This window comes from Diabrotica undecimpunctata, chromosome 1 (genome assembly GCF_040954645.1).
Source record: "Diabrotica undecimpunctata isolate CICGRU chromosome 1, icDiaUnde3, whole genome shotgun sequence".
NCBI classification, from domain to species: domain Eukaryota; kingdom Metazoa; phylum Arthropoda; class Insecta; order Coleoptera; family Chrysomelidae; genus Diabrotica; species Diabrotica undecimpunctata.
Genome location: NC_092803.1, coordinates 201,144,936 through 201,156,998, shown reverse-complemented (window position 1 = coordinate 201,156,998; position 12,063 = coordinate 201,144,936). Strand labels below are relative to the sequence as shown.

Genomic DNA, 12,063 nt, shown 5'->3' with positions numbered 1-12,063 from the left:
ATTTATAAATTAATACACAGTGTGCTAAAAAATTATCAAAATAGGGATAAAAACAAAAAAAATATTAAATACTTTGAATTTGACCAAAATTTTCTCCGTTGCGTTTTTTGCATCTGACTGTATATAGTATGTGTGTTTCTTCTCTAAAATGCTAAGTAAAGTGCCTACATAGTTTGTATTACCCCGTATATAAATTATAATAGATGTTAGGTGAATTCAGGACAGCATCCTCTATTCTCGTATTAATTCCCTTTGTTAATATCTCGCTCATATGAGTATAAAATAAGGAAATAGTATTACGTTCCATTAAAGTACTAATATAAACGAATCGTAGAAGGGTGCGTTAATAGTCAGTTAATAGTATGTAATGGAAGTGGGTATTAGAAATCTATCAGATTATACTGTTGCGATATTTAAGGTAGCAATCTTGATATCTCGTCGATTTTTAGTTCTTACCCCCCTTAATACCAAAGCTTCCTTACTTTAACCTAATTTCTATACAAAGGGGTTATTATGCTGTGGTTTCGTGTACTTAAAATGAACAACGGTAATTTAGGTTTGTAATTTTCATGGGTTAAACAGAGATGCAAGAAACGTATCGAAATCGTGTAAGTAATAAGCATCCCAAAATAGTTTGTATATTTTCAGAAATTATTGCAAAATAATTTAAAACATAATATTTTTTATTTTCTTTTGGTATTTACATTTTTATTTCGGAAATTCAGGTGTTCAGGAGTCTGAAAAGAACAGATGAAAATAGGTCGCCTTCTCTTACTCCTTCATTTACTTGTAAATTTTCTGATATTTGAGTGTTGACTTGCTTTTTTACTCTTCGTAGTGTTAGTCGTATTATAATGTTTATTTTATCTCATTTACAGTTTTCTTACACTTATTTTAATGTATATACAGTCTTTTATACACACTTATTTTAACTCATTTACAGTTTAGTAACATCAACACTAAAAACACAATTAATTTATTTATAACATTTGTTTACTTAACGGTACAAATTTATATTATTGACCATAGAAAGAGAAACCATTATAATTCCATTTTCACGACAGTAATTATAGGATCGAAGAGTAAAATGTGAGGTAAGGTTGTCTGAAATAAGCATGACAGGATCATCAGGGGAGGCTTTGACGAATTTACAAAAATGCTTTAACCATTCGAAAAATAAGTCCTCGTTTATCCAACCGGACTTTGAACAATGATAGTCGGAGCCAAGCGGACCATTGTTACTCAATCCCTCCTTCCTCCTTAAACTTTTAAAAATAAACATTTGTGGAACATACTGTTCCGCAGCACTCATATAGCAAACTACAGTAGTGGTTTGACCTCGCTCGCCGCTATTAATGGATCCATTGCTTTCTTCCCTTTGGTGTAATACCACGAGATGGTTTGTGCACAGTTGTTATCCCAGTCTCGTCCACATTGCATATGCGGTCTGGTCGAAAATTGTATTTTTCCATTAATGTTGTCACGCTACCATAAAGCATGTTGATATCTGCTTTATTAAAGGCTAGTACTCTATTCTTTATAGTCGCCTCTGGTTGTTTTAAGGAGGATGTCTCTTCAGTAAACCATATAGCCATTTTTTTACATATTTCTTCATCGGCACTGAAGTTGTTTTTATATTGTTTGATACAGTTTATTCATATGCAACTTTCCGTATTTTGTTTGGGGATAATCCATGTAAAACATTTTGATAATTTAGACGATCTTGCAGGGTACCATATTCAATCGAGTAGAGACTAGCTGCTTTTCTAATTAAACAGAATTTTTAGTTAACTGCACTAAATGCTTGGTTCATCCTTTCCTCTGTCCAGGAAGAACGAGCTGTTTTTCTAATATAATTTCTTTGCATCTGTAAATAACAAAATTTCCATTAAAAAACAAAGCATACTAGACCGCTTTATAGGGTAATATCGACTATCGTGATCGACATCACAGACATCAAATTATATTGTTCTCAAATATAGTACTAACCTAAAAATTATGACAATGAGAATGTCACAATAAATCGACAATAATACACTTAAACATTGTTTAAAACAAATGTTTAAAAGAATAACAAAAAAATACACCCCTTGTTTCCTGAGGCGAGCAATTTGTAAAAAATCGGCGAAAATGCAACTTTATGGATCACGTGGATTTTCGGTAGTTTGGCAACTGTCTCGCAAGGTGACAGCACGAATTGGAGTACTAAAATTACGCTTTACTTTCAAAACATTATAGAGATCGATATTGTCCGTTGGTCGATATTAGATAATCTTCCCCTATGTAGGAGATGGCCAATTGTTATTTTCCCAGATCTTGTAAAATCTTCGTGTACTTCTATACTTATGTTTTGTTTATGTTTTGGACAAAATATTATTTAACAATATACCTGAACATTTTTTTCATGGTGATCTTTAAACCCGAACTGGTATGGACCAAGGAGCAAATGCCGGAGGAATGAGCAGTTGGTCTTATACACCCAAAGGAAATGCTAGAATTACGGACCAATTACATTGCTAAATGTAGTATACAAAATCTTTTCTGCCATTATCTACACTAGATTGTCAGAATACTTAGAAAATATAATTGGTGATTATCAAAATGGATTCAGACCAAATAGAGCCACTACAGACAACATATTCATACTTGGACCAATGCAAGAGAGAGCTTATGAATACGACGTAGAACTATATAATATGTATATGGATTTTAAACAAGCTTTTGATAGTTTGAAAAGAGACAAAATGCTCCGAGGTCTGTGTATACCAAAAAAATATATCAGACTCATAAAAATGACGTTGCAGGATTCAAAAGCCGCAGTTAGAGTTGATGGAGAACTGTCTCTCCTGTTTGACAATAACATGGGGCTGAGACAGGGAGACGCACTTTCAACCATGCTGTTCAACCTAGTTCTTGAAGCAGTCATCAGAAAAACCAATGTAACTGGCAATATAAACACCAAACCAATACAAATTACTGCATATGCAGACGATGTCGCCATTATTAGTAAAAGCAAGACACGACTAATGGAAACTTTTTCTTCTTCTTCTTTCTACTTTATAAATAGGCTTAATGCCTGTTTTACTTCGGTTTTTAGCCTCAATTGAAGTTGTCTGACCATCTTTTCCTCGGTCGTCCCAATGATCTTCTTCCATTTGGCGATTTGTCTCTTGCTATTCGTACTATTCTATTTTCTGTCATTCTTTCGATGTGTTGATTCCATTCCACTTTTCTTCTTTTGGTCCACGCGTTTATTTCCTCTAATAAACTAATGGAAATGTTCAAGAAAATTGATCCTGAAGCACAAAAAAGAGGGCTTAAAATAAACGAAACAAAAACTAAGTACATGAACATCAAAAGAACGCCTGAGAATGAAAATAATATATCAATAGAAAACTATACTATTTAACGTGTGGATGCCTTCACATATCTGGGTACAGAAATCAATCAAAAGAATTCCGTAAGTAGCGAAATTAATGCACGTATTTCCAGTGGAAATCGTACATAGTATGCTAATAAAAGATTGATGACATCGAAATTATTAGACGAAAGAACCAAAATTACTATCTACAGAACTTTGATTAGACCCGTAGTAACCTATGGTTGTGAAACCTGGGCAATGAAGAAAAAAGAGGAAGCCCAACTCAGGACATTCGAGAGAAAGATACTGAGAAAAGTATATGGCCCGCTGCAAGAGGAAGACGGCACATGGATAATCAGGAGAAATGACAAGGTTAATGAAGGGTATGGGATTGTAAGATTTGTGAAAAGTCAAAGACTGTCATGGCTGGGACATGTTCAGCGACAAGAAGACACGAAAACGACAAAGAAGATGTTACAGTGGAAGCCGGTAGGAAGGCGAAAAAAAGGAAGGTCCAGGACGAGATGGTTGGATGACGTCGAAGACGACCTGAAAACCATGAATATAAGACAATGGAGGAGAAGGGCCCAAGAGAGATCTGAATGGAAGGACATAGCCAGACAGGGTTATGATACCAAAAGAAGAAGATTGTTATCACCAAATTTATCAAAAGTAGTTGTTAGATAGCTGTATCAAAGAGCTTTACGAAAAATGCTTTATATTTGCTAAATTCTCTGATCTATTATAGCTTTTAGAAAATTGAGGGCAATCTAATGTGGAAAATGTGTGATTTTATTTACTTATTAAATTTAAATTTTAACTTTCAAAATTTATTCCCTGTGTGCGTACTGATTACCATATACTGATCTTTTATGTATTTCTTTGAAACGATTGCAGCTTCGTGTCGTCCTAAATTTATAACCGCTTCAATCAATCTGATGGATTTCCAAACTCACTTTATTTCTGTTTTCGTTTATTCTGGTTTAAATTACAAAACGAGAGCATTTATCGGCCCACATGAAAAATGGTCGCGTATTTTGAGTACTGTTGAATAGAGATTTGCTCGTTGCGTAGAATGGAAAAACCATTAATCATTCCCAATTTTGAAATGAAAACTTGTTATTAACTGTTTTAAAATTGTGTATCAATATTTTACGATCAAAGTTTATCCTATTAAACAAGATATAACATGACAAAAGCGGCAATTTCAAGTTAAAAATAAAATTACAAGTTTATTTATGAGTTATAGATATTATAACGAACGGTTTGATATTTAATTTTAATCTGCTTTTGTTGCTTTATATTTTATTCGTTTTTTAGTTATTTGTTAATTGCCATTAGAAATTTTTTAAATCTATTGAATAATTAGTAAATAGGATCTGTGGGACTAGAAACATCAAATTATTATAGTGATGACAACTTTAGCATGGTTCTGATTAATATTCGTTGTATAAGACATATAACAGATGAATTATTGTTGTTTCTAGAGGAATTAGGATTTCCCCCGATAGTTGCGGTTACCGAACACTGGCTTGAAGTCAATGAGCCTTTTTTTGTAGAAAAATATACCACAATTGCTAGGTATGATCGTCCAAGTTCAGCTCATGGTGGTACCCTAATTCTTTCTACAAATAATGATTTCTCTCCTATACTTTACAAAATATGACTTTCTGTTCAATGAATCCTTTTTTGGGTTTTCATTTTTTTATAACAATAATCTTAATCTATACATTCTTTGCATTTATAGATCACCTGATTCTTCCACGGAACTATTTTTTCAGAATCTGTTAAATTTGTTAGACAATCTGAACAATAAAAGTAGAAAGATTCTATGCGGTGACTTGACTATTAATTACGCTGTTGCTTGTGCTACCCAAATATCCTTAATCAATATATTAGAATCGTATGATTTCACTTAAATGCTAATTCACGGTAAATGCTACATTTTTCCGATCTTACTATTTGGTATAGAGGCCTGGACGCTGACAGAGACGCTCACGAGAAAACTAGAAGAATTCGAAATGTGGGTGTACCGACGGATTCTTCGTATATCCTGGACCTAACATATCACCAACATAGAGGTACTTCAAAGAATCAAAAAGGAGAAAGAAATCGTGAGCACAATCAAACAAAGAAAGCTTGAATATCTAGGCTACATATTGAGACACGATAAGTACCGACTACTGCAATTGATTGTCCATGGGAAAGTAGACAGTAAGCGAGGGCCAGGCAGAAGAAGACACTCGTGGCTCCAAAATCTGCGGAAGTGTTTCGGGCTCACATCGGTCGAACTATTCAGAAGCGCCGCAAACAAGATCAGAATTGCCATGTTGATAGCCAACGTACGCAACAGACAGGGAACTTGAAGAAGAAGAAGGATAATTTCACAATGCACGTTAATTCTCCTAAAAGAATTACTAAAACAACATTTACCATAATTGATTAAATTGTTTCAAATTTCTCACCCCTTGATGAACGCTCTACAATTATTATTGGAATATTATTGTAATGCAGGACTATCTCATCATGAAGCAGTATATACCAAATGTAACACTCTTAACAAACAATCCTCGAAAACCCAGCTTTTAGGTAGGACTTTTTCCGCTCAGAACTTTCGTAAATTCCAAAATTTGTGCTTGACTTCTGGGTGGCAATTTCTGTCTGTGGACGTGGACTATAATTTTAGTGATTTTTACATCACAAACCTTGGACTACCAAGGGTATCCGCATATCAGCCAAGAATATGCGTTCATTGAATATATCTCCAAGTACAGAGGAGCCTATCTAAAATTTATCAAAACAGCTAAAAAAATGTCTATTATAACTTCTGATCTACGTAAAATAAAAACCTGGTCCGACTCTAATTTACTCTCTTTTAAAATGGATAAGACAGTAGCATTATCCTATAAAGGAGCTCTTCAACCCTTGTTTCTTGATAACAGCCAGATCAGTATAATTGATTCTGTAAAATTTCTTGGTATTTTTATAGACAGCAACCTTAAATGTTCCCTTCATATCGATTTGTTAAGTAAGAAACTGGCCTCAGCCTGCTATGCAATAAGATCTGTTTCGAAGGAAATCAATTAAGCATCTTAAAAAATAACATACTTTTCTAACTACTTCTAACTAAAAATAACTACTTCAAAAATCACAGGATTTTAACTCTTTCCTCTCTATATATTCTAGACACTGTTTGCTTAACTCGTAAACTCCTACATGTTTTTTCAGCAAGACACAATTATGACTACTTCACCAGATATTCAATCTCCCTTTGCAACTTAAATCTACAACTTCTTTTCTTAAGTTCCGTAAATTGACAAAAGGTTATCTATCCGAAAGACCTTATTATTCAGTGGAAGAGTTTTTTAACGAATAGTTTATGTACAAGCAACAAAGTATTTTTATATACATTTGGGTATCACATGCAGTAGCTTAAACTTACTCGTAAGGTTTTATTATGCAATTTGCAATTTAGTGAAATTTTACAATGGATTGTATATTTTATTCTGTGATATTGATGATTTATGTAATTTTAGTAAATTTTAATTGTTATTGTTATTATTATATTTTTTTTTGACTTTTGTAAGCTTTGTCCATAAAATTGTACAATTTTCAGTGACAATAAAGCATATTTCTATTCTACGGGGAACTCAGGAATCAGTTATAATTCTGACATATTTTGCATACATTTCATATTTTTACAGGAAATGGCATATATCTACGCATTTTTATATAAAAAATGTGTAATGACAATATGTTCTAAATGTGTCAACCTTTTCTCGGAATTGTTCTTTCGAACTTAAGTAATAAAGCCTCTGTTTCTTTGAATTACTGCTATTACAAAAAACCATATTTGTGCCAATTTTGTGCATAATATGCGCACATTTGCTCTGTTTTCTGTTGCACATATTTCGGTGTCTAGTTGGGCGGGCATGTTTTCGACGCTGAAGTACCTGAGGGTCTTAAAAGTACCCTTGTTTTGGACGCTGCCGGAAGGATTATCGCAGGTACCAGATATTAGATATAATTAGGGTTTAATGATGATCATTGAAATTTACTTAGTTACTAGTTATTAGTTTGTCAGAGAATAGTGAAAAGTGAACATGGAAATTTCAACGTTAGTAAGTAATCGTGGTAAAATTTTGCTCAAAGTGAACAGTTTTACTTTTTCTCAAGATAAAGTACTAAAATCGGGAGAAACGTATTTGAGGTGCGTAAAACGGTCGTGTAAAGCGAAGATATTCACGAAAGGGCTAGAAAAGTTAGTGATCCGAAGTAATCTAGAACATAATCACGAGTGTGATATCAAGACGCTTAATAGACAGATTGTGCGTAGCAGTGCCAAAAGGAAGGCTAAGGATAATTTGACCGAAAGGCCGTCCAAAATCATACATAGTGCGTTGAAAGAAAATGTAGATTGCTTGAGCCACATGTCTGTTAAAGACGTTAATTTAATACGAAATCAAATATACAGTGAACGGCGAATGGCTTAACCGAAACTGCCCAAAAGTAAAGAAGAAACTATTGCTGCGGTAAATATTATGAATATCAAAACACTTAAAGACGAGAATTTTATATTTGCGGTTGAACTAAGTTCTAACATTATCATCTCGTGTAACACTAACATGCGTTTTCTGTGCGGCAGTGAAACGATTTATATGGACGGTACATTTAGTTACTGTGCTCAATATTTCAAGCAATTTTTTACCATACATGTATTTATCAATGGACATTATATACCATTGTGTTATTGTTTACTTCCCGACAAATCGGAACAAACCTATATAAAACAATTTAATGTTTTGAAACGCAAATGTGAAGTAATTGGTCTAAAATTCAATCCAAAAATCATTTTCTCCGATTTTGAAATTGATATCCACAATGCTGCGCGTTTTGAATTTCCAAACGTGCACATTAAAGGGTGCCGTTTTCATCTTATGCAGCTTGGTATCGTAATATCGGTGGTTGTGGCTTAATTCGGAAATATAAATTGGCAGACAGTGAAACATCTAAATGGCTGAAATATATTTTTGGGCTGCCATTTTTACCTCCCTCAGAAGTCGAAGAATCTTTCATATATGATTTTATGGCTATTCAACCAAAGGATTCAAAAATTGAAAAGTTTTCCGACTACTTATTGGACAACTACATTGGCGACCACGCAACATTTCCGTCGGAGATGTGGGCTGCGATGAGTGAGAGTTTACAATTAACAACTAATGCTTGTGAATCGTTCCACTCGCGTTTTAATGATAATTTTTACCATGCTCATCCAAATATTTTCCATTTTATTGATGTTTTAAAAAATTTTCAAACTGAAACTTACATTAAAATTAATAGTGTCTGTAATAGTGAAAGTAATAGACTTAAAGACCCAAAGAGTAGAAAAAAAATTATGTTCGGTAGAAATAGGATACATGAGTATCAAATTAACTGTATCGATCGATTCCATTTCGTAAAATGTATGTCGTATTTATTTCAAAGTGACAAATAAACCTTATCAAGCTTAATCTCTAGAATTTTATTACCTGACTTTCCATTTACATTTCAATTACACCCAGCGTCCAAATCATGTATGCAGAAACATTTAATTTTATTGTTCAGTGTCAAATTTTAAATTTAGCGTCCAAATCATGCACGCCCGTCTAGTTATAATTCATCAGTTGTTCTTACCATACTCTTTTCAATTTTTCAATTGCCTACAAAAAGAAAGGAATGGATAATAAAGAAGAAAAGGTCGAAAAATACCAAGAATATTTGATAAAAAGGATAATAAATACCGTAAATTTATATTGTTTCAGATATGGAGAAGAAAAAGCAACGAATATGCTTATAAATGGGGTACTATCGGTATGACCAGTATGGATGAACCCAGACCTAACTTTCGAGGAGCTATGGGTGTAGACTCAATAACCGGTAAAGTTCAACCTCAAGCTCCTCGATATTTAACATATGTAAAGGTATGTATCGCAAGATTCTTTTAAATGCTTATGTCAATAGTTTACTAGAAATATTACAAAACGCGTGTTATATGCAGAATTTCTTTCAACCTGTGCACTTCGTGAATTTTGCTCGTGATTAGGTTTTTTTTTTAATATTGCCCAATATTATTTTTGTACATTCATTGTGAAAAGGTTTTTACATTAGCTGTTAATTTGAGTTATTTAAAAAACAGTAGCAACTAATACTTTTTTCGCATACATAATCCCTTATAGATAGACCGACTGGATTATTTGATTTTCTCCCACAGATAACCATAACTTTAACTTGTATCTTTTTTATCAAAAGATGTACACGTTAGTTTGGTTCCATTTTGAAATACCAGCGATTTACTAGAAAATAGATTATTACTAAAGAAATACTAGATTTTATTGTTTGTTTTCTTTCGAGGATACCTAGTTGCCATAAATATTTTTCCAATATCGAAAAAGATAATGCCCCAAGATCAGCACCAATTCCTTCCTATTCTTCGCCTTGGTTTTCCAATTTTTTATTTATATATTTACTCTCTTCCTTACTCATCATAGTCATAATAGACCTCGTTTGAGGTTTAAACTCTCTGGTAAGGAGTTGATCTTTTAAATTTCTTGGTTAATTCCGACAATCATCACAAAAATATTAACCTCTGAATTCTGCAGATTATTTTGTTTCATTTTAAACAAAAAGTTCACAAATATTTTCCACACCTACTGTTAAAATTTAACCATTTCCTACAGAAACTGATCTCAATTTTGTTTCTAGATGTATGCTGTATCGATCCCCATCGTATTTGTCTGTTTAACGGTAGCTTTTGTTATTATGTTGGCATCTCTGTGGGCGGAGGCCTACGCAAAAGAATCAGAAGAATGGCAAGCTTACGTATCACTTCCGAGTACGATTTATACCGTTGTAGTATTAATTATGAATGCTTATTACAGGAGGTTGGCCACATTCCTTACAGAATGGGGTAAGTGTATAGATTAATTTTTTTTTCTTTTCTTTAAAGACAATTTTTAACAAATATAAAGTATTTCACAAGAATTTTATGTTATAAGATCTTAATATATCGCTATATGAATCAAGAATTTTTTTTGGCCTGACAAATATCACAGAAGTGACTTATGATATCTCGACCACCAAAATATCGCAACTATCGGTTTTTTTCAAAGTGAAAAGGGAAATATCAGAAAAATTACCGTATAGAATCAGAATTTCATTACATATTAGATATTATTATATTTGTATGGACGAGAAATAATATTATAAGAAAAATTAATTAGTTTCCGGGTTAAACCGTGTCAAATTTGGGTAGGTCGAGCTTTCCACTCCCCTTTTGGAGTGTTCATCAGTCTCCTGAGCCACCAGATCACTTAACTAGTACACTGTTTACTTTCCCCTTTACTACTGCTGTTTATAATCGGCGACGATTCGCTGACGTGGCGTTTTGGTGGGAGTTGGCACGCAAATTCTTAACATCAGGCGCTGGATTGGTGATCATGGTGGGCAATGTTTAATTTTGAACGAGAAGAGGTCCCAATGTGAGCCTTATCTCTTTTATAATTCTTGGTTTATGTGTATGGAGATGACTTTAGTGGAGTAAAAGGAGTGTTCCTGGATTCTGTTTCAAATTCTTCGATTGGTTTGACTTGAAGTTATAGACAGTTTGAGTAAGAATTTTATCAACTCGGTGTTTTTCATTTGAGATGTTGTCTTTAACAGATTGTAAAAAAGGGTGAAGTTTTTGGTGAGAGATAAATATTGTCTGTGATTGGAAAATTTTATTTATTTTGACAGTGAAACTTTTGATATAAGAAAGCAAAGCTTGGGTATGAGAGGGGTCTGATAAAGAGGGTTCTGATTCTTTGAATTGGAATTGAGCGAGAAGTTGCTGCATGTGGATGCTCCTATTGTTAAATATGATTTTCGTCGTAACATTTTGAACTCGGGCTTGTTTTAAAACTAAAGATTAGCGGATCTACTTAAATTGTTACAAATGCGCATTGATCTGGAAACAATAGTATTAATCACTGAACTAATTTGTGAAGATAAGTGATGGAGAAGGAAAGTTGGCTTGTTAGAAGTAGTTGGTATGGACTGATTTTCGGTAAACTGAGTAATGAAAACCTTGGGATAAATTTTTCTTTATGAGAACGTCGAGGAACGGTAAGGATGAATCAGTTTCCATCTCCATAGTGAACTGGATACTAGGATTTATGCCATACAGATGGATTTGAAAAGATACCAAAGCAACCCTGTTGTAGGGCCAAATAACGAATGTATTATCAACATATCGTACCTAACAGGTGAGTTTGAGCATTAATGAAGATAGTGCTTATCATAGAAGATATTTGTCATTCTGGAAAATGTTAATTTTCCAGAAAAATTAGTTTTGTTTATGGGAATATTTATGCAAAGTAGAATGTCTCTTTAAAACTCACTATAATGTCTGAGGTTAAGACCAAATATTGTTTAAATAGTTTTATAAAATAAAAAACATTTGTGGAAGGCTGAGGCATTTTCGGCTAGATATTGTAAGGTTTAGCAAAGTGTTTTAATATTGGTTGCATAGAACAGTTATGTGTACTTACAATGGAACGTAATACAATATTGGGTTTACGAACTTGAGGTAGACCAAATCTTCAAAGTGTTCTAGAGCACTTTTCATGAAGATTACAAAAATTTTACCAACATGATCAAACAACCTTAATGTAAAAATGATTTGT

General features: G+C 33.3%; 1 protein-coding gene across 3 annotated transcripts in view; it reads left to right on the top strand.

Annotated features, from left to right (window-relative positions):
• The window catches only part of Axs (Abnormal X segregation), a 120,357-nt gene that overhangs the window by 68,127 nt on the left and 40,167 nt on the right, over positions 1 to 12,063 (top strand). For all 3 annotated transcript variants that reach the window (XM_072521002.1, XM_072521003.1, XM_072521004.1), the window contains 2 exons: positions 9,163 to 9,321; positions 10,103 to 10,307. In XM_072521002.1, coding sequence (XP_072377103.1) covers positions 9,163 to 9,321; positions 10,103 to 10,307 — 364 coding nt within the window. The remainder of the gene's footprint in view (positions 1 to 9,162; positions 9,322 to 10,102; positions 10,308 to 12,063) is intronic.